This window comes from Gekko japonicus, unplaced genomic scaffold (assembly GCF_001447785.1).
Source record: "Gekko japonicus isolate JY-2015 unplaced genomic scaffold, Gekko_japonicus_V1.1 scaffold198, whole genome shotgun sequence".
NCBI classification, from domain to species: Eukaryota; Metazoa; Chordata; class Lepidosauria; order Squamata; family Gekkonidae; genus Gekko; species Gekko japonicus.
In genome coordinates this window covers 378789-395919 of record NW_015161409.1, presented here as the reverse complement: position 1 = coordinate 395919, position 17131 = coordinate 378789, and the positions used below count along the sequence as shown (strand labels likewise).

Here is a 17131-nt window from a genome sequence, read left to right as displayed (position 1 = left end):
CAGAAGGGTGTAGGATAAAAATATACTAGATAATGGAACTTACCATCACAGCAGCTACAGAAACTAGGAAAGCTCTGTCACAGGTTCGAGTTTGCCTCATATGCCCATGCCAAATGCACATTGTGGTACAGCTTGAATATAAAGATAGGAGACTGACTGTATGGAAAGACTGGGGTGGAAAAAATTACATTAAATTAACTTATTAGAGCTGATAAGCATTTTCTAAACTTCCCCAAAATATGGAATGGCAGTATGCTTAACTCTAAACATGCCCTTATGGTCAGAGTTCAGTCCAGCATATGGAACTTCAGAACCCTTCAGATGTTAGAAGACATCATTTTGCTGCCAAGCACCTAAGGCCAATGTTTTCTTGTATCGCTATCACATAGAAAATACAAGGATGGATACAAAAGCTTGTATAAGAAACAGAACAAAAAAAAGAGAGAAACGCCCATACCAAAGTACTGAAACCACACAGATATCCCTCAGAAATTCATTTATAGAGCTAAAGTGAAAGCTGATACCAATTGATGCTTCGGACTCCTACTCTGAGTGTTGCTGGAGGAATGTTGGAGATGTGGACATAGGTTTGGGTGTGAAGATGCACAATGATTAGTGGGATTTGGACAAATGCTTATGCTCAATTAAATAAATGGGTTGGATCCTATTACTCCGCTCAGTTACCTACGGAGCCTTCCTGTGATGTAAGGAGCCTTCCATTGGAGAAAGAGCCTCTTTGGTGTAGTGGTTAAGTGTGCGGACTCTAATCTGGGAGAACCGGGTTTGGTTCCCCACTCCTCCACTTGCACCTGCTGATGTGACCTTGGGTCAGTCACAAGCTCTGGCACAGTTGTCCTTGAAAAAGGGCAGTTTCTGTCAAGAGCTCTCTCAGCCCCACCCACCTCACAGGGTGTCTGTTGTGGGGAGGGGAAGGGAAAGGAGTTTGTAAGCCGCTCTGAGACTCCGAGTGAAGGGCGGGGTATAAATCCAATCTCTTCTTCTTCTTCTTCTTCTTCTTCTTCCACTGGAGGAAGGCCTCACACACAGCTGAGCAGAGTGGTAGGATCTAACCCAACAGCATTACAGTTAGTTCCATACAAATTTTTCCTGGAGCGAAACTGTCCTGTCTCCCCTTCCCACTATAGCTCATTGACCCTCATGAAATGCTGCTCCTAGGACACGGGACCCTGAGTGGGAGGAGTCTGCAGCAAAGGAGAGAACTAGAGAGCTAGCAGACCTCACCTTCTGTTAATGGGAAATATAGTTTGGATCCAGCCATCAGTAAAGGAGTTACAGTTTTCAGACATGCATGTCCTAATGGCATACATTCTGATAGTACGGAACTATAAAACAGGACATTTAAAAAGTAGCTTTTTCGAGCCCTCTTAACAGCAAAGAGATTGCAGTCCTGGAAGGAGAAATATCTATTTTCAATGCATCAGTGGACAGATTGACTGCTCAAGCCCATTACAAAATGGTTTATTACCACAGATTCCTATGAACTGACCGATATCAAGATACTTGGTCTCCTTATATGAAAATATTTTCATGATTAATGGTATCTCTTGGCAGCAGGGGAAGCAGATAAACCTTGACCACAAAGAAATAGCCTATTTTTTCACTTGAAATGAATCACGTTCGACGCCCTCCCCACCTATGCACACACACACATCTTTTGTTTTCTTAGGATGGGTTAGGATTTAGTCAGGATGTTTTGAAAGAGGGCAGCCAGAATGGTGAGAGGGCTGAAAGAGTTGGGTATATTTAGCCTGTGAAAGAGAAGACTTAAAGGGGACACGATTGCAGTCTTCAAGTATTTGAAGGGTTGTCACGTAGAAGATGGAGCAGATCTATTCTCTCTTGCTCTGGATTGCAAGATTAGATCTAATGGGTGGAAATTACAAGGGAGTCGTTACCAGTGTTCCCTCTAAGCTGAGTTAGTGTGAGCTCACAGTTTTTTAGCCTCCGGCTCACAGATTTCTGTCTTCGCTCGGGAAGGATGGCTCCAGAGCAAAGTGATTTATGCAGGAGCCAAATCACTTGCTCACAACTTCAATGCCAATAACTCACAAAGTAGCATTTTTGCTCACAAGACTCCACAGTTTAGAGGGAACATTGTTACTGGCTAAATATCAGGAGAAACTTCCTAACTGTAAGAGTGGTTGAGCAGTGGAACAGACTGCCTCGGGAGGTGGTGGATGCTCCTTCACTGGATGTTTTCAAGTAGAGGCTGGACGACCATCTTTCGGGTATGTTGTTGGGCTATCTTTCGGCTATGCTCCTGCAGAGTGCAGGGTGTTGGACTAGATGACCTGCAAGGTCCTTTCCAACTCTAAAATAAGAATTATTTGTGTGTGCGTAAAGTGCTGTCAAGTCACAGCCAACTTATGGCAACCTCAGCAAGGAGCTTTCAAGTCACGTGAGAAGCAGAGATGGTTTGCCATTGCCTTCCTCTGCAAAGTCTTTCTCGGAGGTTTCCTGTCCAAGTTCTGACCCTGCTTAGTTTCTGAGATCTGATGAGTTCGAGCCATACCGTGCTGCCTTCCCTCCCTAATTATGTGTATGCAGCACAATTTTCCCATGACATGATTTTTTTATTTTTTAAATATCTTGAATGCTTTATGTACTTAAATCTTGGCTACTAAATTATTCTAAATGATACTTGGCCAGTAAATGATGCTTGGCTACTAAATTATTCATGTTAATGCCCCCCCCCCCCCGGGTTGAGTTGTGTGTAAAAAAAGAATCCAGCTTACTTGAACTTTAGTGACAATAGAAATAGAGAGGAGGGAACAGAAATACCCTGTGATTGGTAAATGTATTGCCATTTTTATTTATTTATTTGAGACATTTATTAGCTGCCTTTTTACCTCATGGAATTACCTTTTTACTTCACGGATGGCTTACAACGTAAACTAAACAACAATAATAAAAAACATGCAAAAGACCATGATTTAAAATCTCAATTAGGATTGCTAATAAATAAAAACTAAATTAGTCAAATGCAGCCCTAAACAAAACTGTCTTCAACTGCCTCGTGAAGATCAAAAGTGAGGGGGTTAGGCACGCCTCCCAGGGGAGGTTATTCCATAATAGTGGAGCTGCCGCCCAAAAGGGCCTTCTCTCATGTGCCCAACAGACAAGGTACTTTGTTTGGTGGGACAGTCAGGAGGGACTTTCCCCACAATCTTAATTCCTGGACAGGAACGTATGGGAGAAGACGGTCCTTTCGCTACCCTTGTCCCAAGTCACGTAGGGCTTTAAAGGGCAAAACTGACACCTTTAAGTGGACTCAGGAGCAGACTAGTAGCCAGTGTAATTGCTGTAGAATTGGGGCCACATGCTCCTGGTAGCTGGCCCCAGCCAGCAGTCTAGCCCTAACAATCTGCATGAGCTGCAGCGTCTGAACATTCTTCAAAGATAGCCTCAAGTAGAGCTCATTGTAATAGTCTAATCTAGCTGTAATTAAGGCATGGATCACTAGCTAGATCTGACTTAACCAGGAATGAGCGCAGCTGATGCACTAACCAGAGCTGGGCAAAAGGACTCTGAGCCAGTGCAGCCACCCAGTTTTCTAAGGTGACTGCTGTGTCAAGCAGCACTCTCAAGCTGCAAACCTTGCTTTTCAAGGGGAGTATATCCCCATTCAAGACAGGAGGGATCTCCAGTCTGCTTTTCTGCTAACCCACAGAACCTCTGTCTTGTCAGGATTAAGTTAAAGCCCTACATGGCTTGGGACCATCTGAAAGACTGTCTTCTCCCATACATTCCTGCCCAGGAATTAAGATGGCAGGGAGAGGCTCTCCCAACTATCCCATCAATCAAAGAAACTTGTTTGGTGGGTACAGGAGAGAGGGCCTATTCAATGGCAACCCCACAATCCAGGAAGGTGCACCTGCCCCCCTCATTTTAGATCTTTAGGAGGCAATTGAAGACAGTCTTATTTAGGACTGCATTTGGTTAAGTTTTGCTAGCAGTCCTGAGTTGTGATTTCTAGTTTTGGCTTTGATGTTTTTAATATCTGTTTATCTATGTTGTAAGCCAACTTGAGCTCTGTAAGGAGGAAAGACGGCTAATTAGTGTTTTAAATAAATAAAGTTTCAGCTTGTTCACCCTCATCCAGCCCATTACTGACTCTAAGCACTGGTTCAGAACATCAACAACATCCCCGAAATTAAGTAGGCGAGAAAGGTAGAGCTGGATATCATCCACCTATTGGTGACACCGCAGCCCATATCTCATCCTCCCAGTGGCTTCACATAGGTATTAAATAGCATGTGTTCTTTAATTTTTCCTTAACTTGTCGAAATTCCTAAAAGTAATATATCTCAGGCATAACAGTGGTGTTTGAAGTTGAACAGAAACACAGATTACCCCTTGCCTTGGTTGCCCATGGCAAACGTAACTGGGGTTTCCAGGCAAGCTGGAGATGTTTCATTCCATATTCAGTTAATGCTTGAAGCTCTCACTGCAGTAACTGGCCACTGCCCCTATACAGCTCTGCAATTTGGGCTTGTTTCTTTCCCTTCCCTAATAGCCAGTTACTACAACAAATGATTGCATACAATTCTGTTGTGATGGCAGTTAGAGTGATGAGGGCATGTCCTTTTAATCTGGAGGTCAGTGAGTTTGGGCAGATCCCTCGTGGTACTAATGCCAAAGGGCTGATATGTTCAGATTAGAATGTTATGTTGTGTTGAGCATTTTTAAGTGTTTAGACTGTGTGAACACTGGTCTTTTACTGTCAGAGTAAAAAAAAAATGCCTCTCAGTTTGTGTCCACTGTTGTCCATTGGGTTTAGTTTTTTCAAAAAACGGTTTCTGGAAATTGTGTAGTTGAACCTAGATGCAATGGGCTTCAGGGCCAAGGGAAATGTGTACTACCGGATGCCACTGCTTAGTCAACCGCCATTTAAAAGTGCTTCTCTGCTGTTCCTGACTATGGAGGTCATTGTCCTTGTTTTGGGTTCAAAGGTTGATAATATGGCTACAGTTTTCATTGCCAGTCTATAACTTTACAGCCTCATCCTCAACCAGTATGGGGAGGCTGGAAGTGTCTCATGAGCTGTATACTTTTTTTGTATTGACATACAAGGCTAAGGTGCAATGCGCTTTACTCATGATTAAAATTCATGATGGGGAAGATTCATGTTCCTAGTGCCTTAGCAAGTGATTATAAAACTTAAAGGATTTCCCCCCCTGGTCTTGATAACTTTTCAAGAATGCCTTTATAAAACGAACCCATCAGTTCTGCAAGAGCTTAACATCATCACTACTAAAATTAGGTTTCTGGCTGTTTTATAAACTGTACAACATAATGGAGGGAAGGCAAGCTAAAATCAACATTTTTCTATGGCATGACATTATTTTTACTTTAATCTTGTGCTTTCTTTTTATATCTTGCTATTTGTTTACAGTATATTTTAGCTCAGAATTGAAGCTGACCTTTTTCTTTTTAAAGGCTATAGATCTGGCAGCATACGCCACTCAGCATGCTCAATTCAAGGACTGGTGGTGGAAAGTGCAAATTGGGAAGTGTTATTACAGGTAAAACAGTTCATCCAGTGTTCAGACTAGTGTGTGATCCAGTCCACTGTGAACGCAGTGCTCATACATCATGGGCTCTCCAAAGGTTGGGGGAGTCCTGCCCCCCCCCTCTACAACATACCTGCATCAGACTACTGGAAATGGCAGCCTGTGTAGGCCTCCCTTATCCCCATTTGCCTGCTCCATCCAAGTAGAGGGTAGTGAGAAGAGTGGTGGTACAGAAAGCATGTGCAGGCTGCCTTCCAGTCCCTCAGTATACTGAGTGCCCCTGTGGGCACACCAAGAAAGGAGGAGGGGGAATGGGTTCTGTTATGCCCTATAGATCTCCTTCCACAGGCATTACACTTGTGGTAGATTGGATTGAGCTCCTGATATGTAATAAAGTCTGAACTATTGATAAGTAACCTGCATTGAAGGATGCTATGGAAACCATATAAGAAGTCATATGGTAGGCTCATGGTTTGGGGAATCAGAAAAGTCTCATGCTGCCAAGTTTGGGGAACCAAGTTAAATTGGTGGTTTCCAGTTCAGATTTGGGGACTTCAGGGATCACGGCAAACAATGGTTTTGCTCAATTCAGAGAGGGAATGGGTAGAGTGAAGAGGGTTATGTCTGATTTGGATGAACTTCTGTACCAATCCACTGTCTGATCTATATAATGAGAGGAACATGTATTTAGCAAACAGCGGGCACTATTGTTTACATTTAAGTTAAATTAGAGAGAATTGATGATAAAGTGTGGAAGATGTGATGTCTGAAGCTGGAAAAACATGTTCCACATGTCATGGCACTCCAGCCAAAAATCAGATCCATGTTTCAACCCCTTCTCCTTGTTATGCATGACCTCCATCATGTGAATTTCCCCATCACTCTGGTAGAGTGGGGGTCTAAGGAAATGTACAATATGGGGATGTTGTATCACAGACTGAAAGCTTCAAGACATTATAGATGGCAGGAGCAAAATTAACCCAAGGATGCTGTTTCTCTTCTTTCTTCTTTTTTATTTTAAGTTTTCAAACTATTACAAACATTTAAACAAAACACAACAAGTTTGAAATGTTATCAGTGTCTCTCCGAAACAGGAATCCTGTCTAGTGACAAAAGAACATTCTTAGGATGTATAACATGAAGCTCCTCAAGACTTAGCCGTCCCTCAGGAGTACTTGATGAGATCGTCGAATTTCTGTGGTATAGACTGCCACAAAGATGAAGTGTTTCCAAAGGCATATTCCAGGAATGGAGACCATTTAAAGATAAATAAACATGCCTTAAGCTAGAACTACAAGCAGGGAAACACCAGTTTCCCAAATCTGTAAATGGAATAGCCCTATCAGATTGCAGTTTAGTTTCCTTTATATTTTTGGAATAAAAGATTATGATAGTCCAATTTTATGCCTTAGCCAGGTTATCTGTATTATCTTTTCTTGTGGAATTTGGAATCTCCCCCCCCCTTTACTGAACTTCCTCTAAACCACCTCATTCAATTTTATTTATTTTGTTTTTGAACAAATTGGGAACCAGAGCAGGTTTAGTTATTTATGTATTTATTTTATTTCACTTATATCCCGCCCTCCCCGCAAGCGGGCTCAGGGCGGCTTACATAGGCACAACTGTGCAATAAAATACAAGAAGATTAAAACACTTAAGGCACCAAGTGCAATAAAAATAGGACAAGTTAAAACAATTAAAACAAAAACTCACATCTTGTAGGATACATTAGGAACTAAAATACTCACTCCCTATTGTATATCGCAGTGGGATCAAAGAGGGGGGATGCCATGGGCCAAGTGGCCAGTCGGCCCAACCCGGTGGTCCTGCTCTGCAATTACTTGGTGGTGGTGGCGGCGGCGGCGGCTCCTACTCAAAAGTCTGGTGGAAGAGCTCCATCTTGCAGGCCCTGCGGAACTGTAAGAGGTTAGGACAGCCACGCTGTCTCTGAGGCTGCAAGGAGCAGGGCTTGGGGTCCTGTAAACTACTTCTGTGGGCCCTAGGTAGCCTCTGCTGCAGAGCGCTCTTCCTCTTCCACTAGAACTTCCAATTGCGCAAGGTCAATGATTTTCAGTGGGTCCCTGAACAACCTGAAGTTTTAGCAGAGGAGGGAGCACGCTCCGAGGCAAATGCACACACAGAACATGTTCATAGGATCCAAGCCCAGGATTGGAAAATGCATTTTGAACTGGATAAAATCAAATTTGAGAGAGGAGGCATGTGCAGGCAGTTTAGAAAGGAAAAATCTCCTTCTCTCTTTTCTTTCCATCTGTGGTTTAAAGCACTAACAGTCTGGCCCAGTGTTTAAAGGGGACATAAAAATATTCTTGCTGTCACGGAATCTACTAAATGATTGGCTAAAAGTTAGAGCGGCATCATTGAACTGAGGAGTTAAACCGCTAGTCTAGCGCATCCTCTCTGAGGTTTGTTAATGCCTTCTGAAACAAACAATGCAGAACAGTTAGAGGCCTTCAAAGTTCCTAATTACGTTGCTAATCATGGTGTTGTTTTTATAGCTCCCATACAACTGCAGGAATATATAAATAGGCTCTAATATAATGCTTCAATTACCTTTTAACCTGCTACATGTAGAGTATATTCTGAAAGACAAGGAAGAATGAATAATACTGTGGTTGAAATTATTTTTATAGTCTTCGTTAAGAAGTACTGCGGGAAAATAAGAGAGCAAAACCCAGCTTAGCACATTTTGGCTGAGTGAATGAAAAGGGATGAAGTGAGGGTTTAAAACTTCACTTAGGCATTAATTACAGTAGCTCTGTCACATGCTTCCTGGAAAATATCTTTTGGCGCTGCAGGAAAGAACAAGCAGTAGCACCATATATACTATAGATGAGCAGAGTCCCAGTGAGCTCATTGAGATTTTATCCACCTAAATGGTCTATGAATTTCCCCCTTGAATGTTCTTTTTTTCTAGGTTCAATGGATTACGGGAAGGTTTATCCAACAGGAATACTGTTAGGATAAAGCTAACTCTTAACAAAGTTTGGGCAATTCCAGGAAGGATTTCAAAGACCTTTGCATAACTGGGGACAGTGGGGAGACTGAAAATGTAAATTTCTAAAACGTAATTTCTAATGTAATGACTCTTCCATATTGATGGAAATTATTTATTCTATCCTTTTGTCGCTCATAATTTAGACATTCATAAAATTGTTCCCAGATAGTTTTTCAGGCATATGCTTATATTGTATCTTTCCTCAGGTTAGGATTGTATCGTGAAGCAGAAACTCAATTTAAATCGGCTCTCAAACAGCAAGATATGGTAGATACGATACTGTATTTGGCAAAAGTAAGTTGGCATTTAGAATTTAGGGTTGTTCTTTTCAGGTTAATGGCGTGGAACTATAGGCTAAAATGTGAGATAACAGCAGGGTGGAAAAACTAGTATAATATTTTTGATTTAAATATTACTTTGAAATAGAGCCACTTTTTAATATTCTTCTCAAAAATCTTATATTTAATAAATGTTAATGACACTCCAGAATTTCATTGTTTTATCCAAGTTGTAGTATTTGCAATAGTCTTCTTTCTTTCTTTCTTTCTTTCTTTCTTTCTTTCTTTCTTTCTTTCTTTCTTTCTTTCTTTCTTTCTTTCTTTCTTTCTTTCTTTCTTTCTTTCTTTCTTTCCTGTAACTAAAAGCAAACATGCACTTATTTCTTATATCCTCAATTTGGTACACAACTAACTTAGCAAAATCACAAGAACCGCTCATAATTTCACTCTGGATTTTTTTTCTTCTTCCATAGAATACACCTCCAAAAATGCTGGTTGGAAGGGGGTCAGGGGCAAGTTCATCTTGTCCTATAGCCATAATGTGGTTATACAGTCCTACCAAGTTATGTGAGTACACAGGGGAGTAATATGCCCACCGCCACGGATGACTTTGAAGCTTTCCCTGCAGCCACTTGCTCCCATTGCACAGCCATGGCATTTCTAAGTAGATATTATATTTCCTGTCCAGCTGTGCGAGTGGCTGCATTTGAAGCTTCAAAGACTGCTTGGGCTTTATGTATGGGACTCCCCCTGTATAACTGCAAAGTACTGTCCAAGGTGCTGATATTAATGAGCATGTCCTCATTTTTTAAGAAAGGTCAGGTTTGACAGCAGCTGTTTCCAAAACATTTCATGCTGAGCTGTTTTTCAAAAGCAATCCAAGACCAGGTTGAGGTGGGAAACAAGTAGATTGCCATATAGTCTCTTTTTATATATAAATTTGTCGCTTAAGCTGTTTACACAGATGGGATGTTGATAGAGGAAATGGGTTCAGAAGTTAACAAAGTGAAAACAAATATGACAGCCACAAGGTGGAAATTTCCTTAGAGTTTTAATGCAGAGGTTGCTGAGACAAATCCTTTGGGAATCTCTGTACAGCTTATAAACATGAATTTACAGTGAATGCTTTGAAGGAAGCTGTGGATACAGCTTTAACACTGACATCCAGAAATGAGATTTGCCAGTAAAAGGCTGTTGCAGTCAAATTGCTTAAAACAACTCTTTTATTGGTAATGTCTCTTCTGATGCAGCCAGAGCTTCACATATCCTCACCACCACTAAAACTAACCAGTCTCATTTATTATTTTTACCCAAGAAGTGATTACTTTTGCATGTCCATACAGGAGAGATTAAGAAGTAGTTAGCAAAGGTACTGCACTGATCCTGATGTTCTTATTTTTATGGCACTTTATTAAGCCAATTTTTCAAACTTTCTCGTGGTATGCTCATCACATAGTTCTTGTTGGAGGTCTTATTCCACTCAGCTGGTTGCATCTCCTCAAGGAAGACAGTCATGGGGTGTTTTTTCCAGTTGAAATGCCGCAATTTATGTATTTGCTGTTGTAGCCATAGCAATAGTCTGTTTCCTTATTCTTAAAGTGGGTACAGTTTGTGCTGTGCTGTATTGCCTGTTATGTGTAATGAGAACACCAGTGACAGCTGGCTTTCTGTTGTCTAGTATGCTGTGTCAGCATTACATTATTCATTATGTTATTTCATTGGTATGACTTGATCTCAATGGGTTTGCTGAAATATACTAATGCCACTCAAGCAAGCACAGTGAAACTGAAGACACTGATTGTTTATTGAGTTCCTTTCTGGCTTGGAGGTTACAGGTAAGTGACTCTGTGGTTGCCTAAAAAATGTCAGAGGGTGGGGGGATTGGGGGGAGCCAGAATTACCTCATTCTTGTCTGACATTACAGAGGCTGGAATCCTGTGAACAAGTTCTGTGCATATTAGATTGCCTCCACCTCAGAGTGTGCTTCCGTTGAATCTTCTGTTTGCAGAAGAGCAATGGCTTTTAATGGGCCCATGTCTTTTAGAAGAAGAGGAAGCGCACTTCGCAACAGACAAGTGCACGCAGAACTATTTCATGAGATCCAAACCATAGACTGCAGCCATGGCATTTGGTTGGAACTGAATCTAAGGGTGGAACTGTGGAAGAAGCGCAGTATGGTATAGCACTCAGAATGTCAGCTGTGTGCTGTGTTCTCCCTTTGTGTAGCATGCAGAGCAACTTACCATAGGGCAGGGGTGGCCAGACTGTGCGGCTCCCAGCAGGGTGGCTGGGGAAGTGAAAGGGAGGCATGCCTCCCCAATCGGTCTTCCTTTCCCCAGCCAGTGTGCCCCTCCCTGGGTAGGGTTGAGATGGGGGGAGCAGAGAAAGAAAGCAACTTTAACATTAGATGTGTTCTTAAAGACCTCCCCCCTCCACTGGCCGGCTTGAAGAAGGCATTTGTCTCTTTAAATCCCTTCTCCAAGCCAAGCCAGCTGGAGGGGGGAGGCATGGGGGTCTTGTAAGATGCATTTAAAGTTAAAGTTGCTTTCTTTCCACTTCCCCCTCCCTCCCCCATATATTTGCTTTCTTTCTACCTTTCTTTCTTTCTCTCTCTCGTTCTCCCCTCCCTCCCTATTTAAAGTTAGATATCATTATCAATATCTGTTTTTACCCCTTTTGTTTTTATTTTTTGGCAGTCTCATTTAATGTTAATAAAAAGCAAATTTGCATATTTTCCACTAAAAATGTGTGGGTTATATTTGTTCATGTCTTGTGACTCTCAAACATCTGACATTTATATCTATGTGGCTCTTATGTTAAGCAAGTTTGGCCACCCCTGCCATAGGGTATTATGCTGTATATTTCCCTCCCTCCACGCTACAACAGTGGCTCATGTAGCACAAGTTACAACTGTCAGTTATGGAACCTTTTTGTCGATCTTGTGTATTGACATAGGCACATCTGCCATTTGTTTACTCAGGTGTATTCCCGCTTGGATCAGCCTTTGACAGCTTTAAATGTTTTCAAGCAAGGATTAGATCGGTTTTCCGGAGAAGTCTCCCTACTTTGTGGTATTGCCAGGATCTATGAGGTACGCAAGCCAAGCCGTCAGCTTACAGAAAGGATCAGTACACCCATTGTTGCCCTCAAAAATTCACTGGATAGATTTCTAGCATTTTCAAATGCTAATTGGATAATGCTACAGGCGGGGAAATCAAGCTCAGATGACTTTGTTATGACAGAGCAGCATTTCCTAGTTCAAAGACGAAACTGCATCCAGTAAAGAGAGGCAGTTCTAACGGAGAGCTTGTGATCCTAGGTCTTCCTTATGTAGTTCTTGCTCTTTCAGTCTGAAAGCAACAAATGTTTTTGTGGCAAAGCCCCTGTCTGCAGGATTAACCAGCATTAGTCTTTTCAGATCAGCACTTCATCAGGAAGGGGAGTAACTGGGAATTCATTAAGTCAGTAAGAATTACGGAATAGGCTAAATACTCCAGAGAATTAATAACAGTTCATTTTCAGTGGAGATAGAAGGTTAGTATTTATTGAAGTCATTGTATAGATTGTTTTTCCTTATGCTCAAAGAAGATTAAGAAAGGTAGACACAGGACAATCCAAGGCACACGAGAATAAATTAAAACTTTATAAAACAGCACAGCTGAAATGAAAACAACAAAAATAATCTACACTGTATACTCAACAGAGAGGTTGGAAGTCAACTGGGCTGAGGGGTCGGATCCAGACGAAATTTTCCAAGTTCAGAATGGAACTTTCCTGTCTCTCCCTCTGCAGTCCACTGACCTCCCAAAAATGCTGCTCCCAAGGGATAGGGGGCCCAGAAGAATGGCTGAGGGAAGTCTGCAGTACAAAGGGGGAATTGATGGAAATTGCCAGTTTAGTCTGGATCCAAGCCAAGATAGAACCATAGAGTTAGAAGGGGCCATACAAGCAATCTAGTCTAAACCCCTGCCCATCAATGCAGGATCAGCCTAAAGCATTTCAAGAAGTGTTTGTCTAGCCACTGCTTGAAGACTGCCGGTGTGGAGGAGCGCACCACCTCCCTAGGCAGCTGATTCCACTGCTGAACTACTCTTACTCTAAAAAGAAATCCTAATATCCAGCCGATACCTTTCTGCCCATAATTTAAACCCAAAATCATGTAGTGCTTTCTGAAAGTAAACAAGGAGCCCAGACCCCTTGCTCTTGTGTGTGTGTGTGTGTGGGGGGGAGTTCATTCCATAATAATGTATGGTAGACAGAAGCACCTGTTAAAAGTTTAAAGCTTTTTAGTGCTCTTCAAGTGTTTTCAGTATTTTCCTAATGGCAACAGACTATTTAAAATGATACCCGGCTGTTTTCTGCAAGCTTGTTCACTGTTAAATTGCCATGGTTTATTGAATTTCTCTTGCTATTTATAGACTGCCACAAGATAAACATGACTATATAATAGCATCCATTTCCTGCAGCTTGAAAAGACACTGATTTCTGATGGTTCACCCAGTCTTTTCTGTTCATAACGGTCCAAAGCTTTTTAAAAAGATGGGTAAAGGCCCCATTTCCCAAAGTGGAAGGCAGGCTTCCCTCAACAAATGGTCAGAAGCACAGGCTCCTCCCCCAATATTCCCAACCTAACCTCTGCAATGGAAAGGTCTTACTCAGAATGTTTGCAGTAGAGCAGACCATTGTAAATCCCCTTCTGAAGCCATATTCCAGACAACAAATAGCAATTTTAAACAATCTTTTCTTTATGTTGACTTGTTGCTACAAATAAACAGATTAAAGTATCTGTAAAAGTGAAGTCCAGATATGTACACTGTCAAATAATTAAAATTTATCTTTTGAACATTTTTCCTTGAAGTGGGAAATATGTAATTTCATAATTATGTTACACTTGTGTGTATGCACATCATTTGAAATACATTTGTTCTTCAGCAATTAAATGATAGGTGGACGTATTTTATAAGATTACATGTAAGCTAATTGTACTAGATACTGTATAATAAAGCCATAGGATTGAAGTTATCTGGATTGACAGTTCTCTAGCAATTCATTTGTATACTGTGCATGTCCTCTGCTAATTGCTAGTATCATAGTTTAGTGTTATAGTGTCAGATATAATAAAAACTACAAAAATATTTTTAATTTAATTATTCCAACTTTGTCTAGGAAATGAACAACATTTCTGCAGCTGCAGAATACTATAAAGATGTCTTAAAACAAGACAATACACATGTGGAAGCCATTGCGTGCATTGGAAGTAATCATTTCTATTCAGACCAGCCTGAGATAGCATTGCGGTTTTATAGGTAAGGAAGTCTATGTATGTGCAGAAATTATTTAAGACAATAAAATGTTCGCATAAAAAGGAAATGCAAATCCTTACCTGAAACAAATATTAAACTAGACCAAATGAATGGGACTTTGCAAAAATCTTAGGATCATAGCCCTGGGAAGAGCTTTCTATTTTATTTATTTTATTTTATTTATTTGATTTTTATCCCGCCCTCCCGCCGAAGCGGCTCAGGGCGGCTTACAACATTAAAACCAATAAAACAATGCCTCTAAAACAATCTATAACAGTACAATAAAATCGCTATTTACACACAGTACAACATACCCATGGCGGCAACTATAAAGTGCAATCATGCTTAGTCTGAGTTGTTAAATGCTTGACGGAATAGCTCCGTCTTCACCGCTCTCTGGAATTGGCAGAGATCCCGGAGAGCGCGGATCTCATGAGGGGGCTGGTTCCATAATGTTGGTGCAGCCAAGGAGAACGCCCTAGTTCTAGTAGTTGTTAGTTTGGCATCCCTAGGGCCAGGGGGGACTAGCCGGTCCTGCGACCCAGATCTCAGTGTTCTCCGGGGAACGTTCCTGTGCTTGGAGCATTCCTGATAAGGATCCACACAACCTTTTCTTTAAAACCTACTAGGGATGAGATTTCACAGTCTCCTTTAGTGTCCTATTCTGTGGTAGGAGTCCATATTGGAGCTAGTTCCCAAGCCAGCTTTGCTCCAGTTCCCAGGAGAGCTATGCATATGCAGGGAGGGGACCAGATTATGGATTCTTCCCGTGTGATCATGTTCTTCTAATGTTTCCCAATAGCATCATAAAAGTTCCATGCCACAGCGACTCCCATGCTTCTTTACTTCTTTTGAGCTTCAGGTGTTTCTGTAGTTCGGATAGTTTCATGATCCATGCTGCAAACTTACAGATAAACACACACATTTTCTTGAATTAGGCGGCTCCTGCAGATGGGTGTTTATAACTGCCAGCTGTTTAACAACCTGGCCCTGTGTTGCTTCTACGCCCAGCAGTATGACATGATTCTCAGCTCCTTTGAACGTGCACTTTCTCTGGCTGAAAATGAGGAGGAGACAGCTGATGTTTGGTACAACCTGGGGCATGTCGCCGTGGTAAGAGCAAGATTTGTTACATTATCATGTGCGGAAAAGTTGAAACATTAATGTGAGGCTGGGAAGTTTTTCAGAAGCCTTTAAAGTACTGGACAGTTAATAGTATTGGACCCCCTTGGAAAATTGCTTTGAATTGCCTTGCAAAGCATTTTGTGGATGAAATCATTTGCATCTATTTTGACATGGATTAGGGTTTGTTGCTGCTTGAGAACACTGACAATGATCTTAGAGAGACTAACAGTGCAGAATTATACCCTTCTAAGACCAGTCAATGACTTCATGGCCTTAGAAGGGTCTAACTCTGTTTAGGATTCAACACTACCAGTGCTATTGACGCCCTCAAGTTAGTTTGCCACTCTCACACTTGCTTTGGTACCAGTCAGATTAGACTGCTGTAATGTGTTTTTTGTGGGACTGCCTTTGAAGATGGTTTGGAGATTTTCATTGCTATAAAATGTAGCTGCTAACAAATTTTGCTATAATGTGCATATAAAACCAGCTACAACTGCCTCCCAGGAAAAAAGTTGACACACACACCCCCCCGAACCACAGCTATGATCCAATTTGTGGGACTTCAGAGCAATTTTGAAACCAAAAAAGAGTTGAGAGACCTGAGAACAGATGTCGCACATGATGTATAGACTGGCCCTTAGATCAGCAGTGATTTATCAAACTCAGTAAGAAGCTAAATATCGCATACATAAGCAGCATAATGTCCATCCATAAAAAATAACTTCTCTATTAGCTTTTTAAACTGCCCTAAATTCCAACAACATGGTGCACTTTGAAAGCCCGTAACCTGTAAGGAATGGTTATATGGCTTAACAAAGGCTGTTTAATGACCTCAGGATTTCTAGAGCTAGGGACACTCTAGATTTTCTTTTCTTTTCTTTTTTTAAGTCCCCAGAGGGATATTTTTTATTTTGCGAATACAACCAAAACTACAAATAAATATTAGGGAAAGGACTACAACTAAGGATAAAGGAAAGCAAACCACACTAAACTAAAACCTCAAGAGGAGGAGATCTTTTCACTGTTAGTAAAAATGTTAGTACGATTAGTTTTACTATCACAATATACTTGTAGAGTTCTTGCTTATAACAATTCGCTATTTAGATTTTCAATAGTGAGGTCTGGCCAGTCTCCTGTACTGTCCAATTGCGTAGGTGTAAGCTGCTTAGCCCCTCTATGATCTCAAAAGGAGCTAAGAAAGAAACAAAGAGGGGAAGAAAACTTAACCCAAATATTGGAATCAAGAACCGAAAAGGTTAACAACTAGCCAAGTAAAGTGCCTATAGTTATTTATATATATATATATATATATACACACACACACAAACTAGAAATAAGGCTCGTTGTGGAAATAAATACAACGAGCTCTAGAAAGAGGCTCTGGGAGAGTGCCAAAGCCTTGGGCACTCAGCGTCAATGTGCTGTGGCGACTTCAGCAGGGTATAATGACACAGTCCACCATTTTCTCCAGAGGAACCGCCCATCTGTATGATATCCCATTAGTTTGAAGGAAAGAAATTAAGTCCTTGTAATTTTTCCTCTTTTGTCTAATTTCAAATGGAATGTCTTTAAGGTTTTGATGATTACATTTCCCATTTTCAGTGGAGTTGCTGATATTGCTTTTAAAATGGCATCTGTGGTTTGTCTTCTTGAAAACCTGGCCACTATTTCTCCAGGTAGGCTATTTTTTTAATGTAATTGGAGGATGCCCTATAGGCTGACTCCATTTCATTTACAAGTTCTTCCGCAGTTAAGCCTACTACTGGAGCGATGATCTCACTAAGCACCCTCTTCAAGTCTTCCCGATCCGTTTCAGGAACTCCCTGAAACCTGAGAATCATGTTAGCTTTTTCCATCTGTAGCTGCAAAACTCGA

At 41.2% G+C, this 17131-nt stretch overlaps 1 protein-coding gene across 1 annotated transcript in view; it reads left to right on the top strand.

The window, feature by feature from the left end:
* The window catches only part of TTC8 (tetratricopeptide repeat domain 8), a 70058-nt gene that overhangs the window by 41632 nt on the left and 11295 nt on the right, over nt 1–17131 (top strand). Inside the window, exons 8-12 of the mRNA XM_015426598.1 lie at nt 5461–5546; nt 8757–8844; nt 11809–11919; nt 13995–14134; nt 15070–15244. Of these exons, the coding sequence (XP_015282084.1) occupies nt 5461–5546; nt 8757–8844; nt 11809–11919; nt 13995–14134; nt 15070–15244 (600 nt within the window). The remainder of the gene's footprint in view (nt 1–5460; nt 5547–8756; nt 8845–11808; nt 11920–13994; nt 14135–15069; nt 15245–17131) is intronic.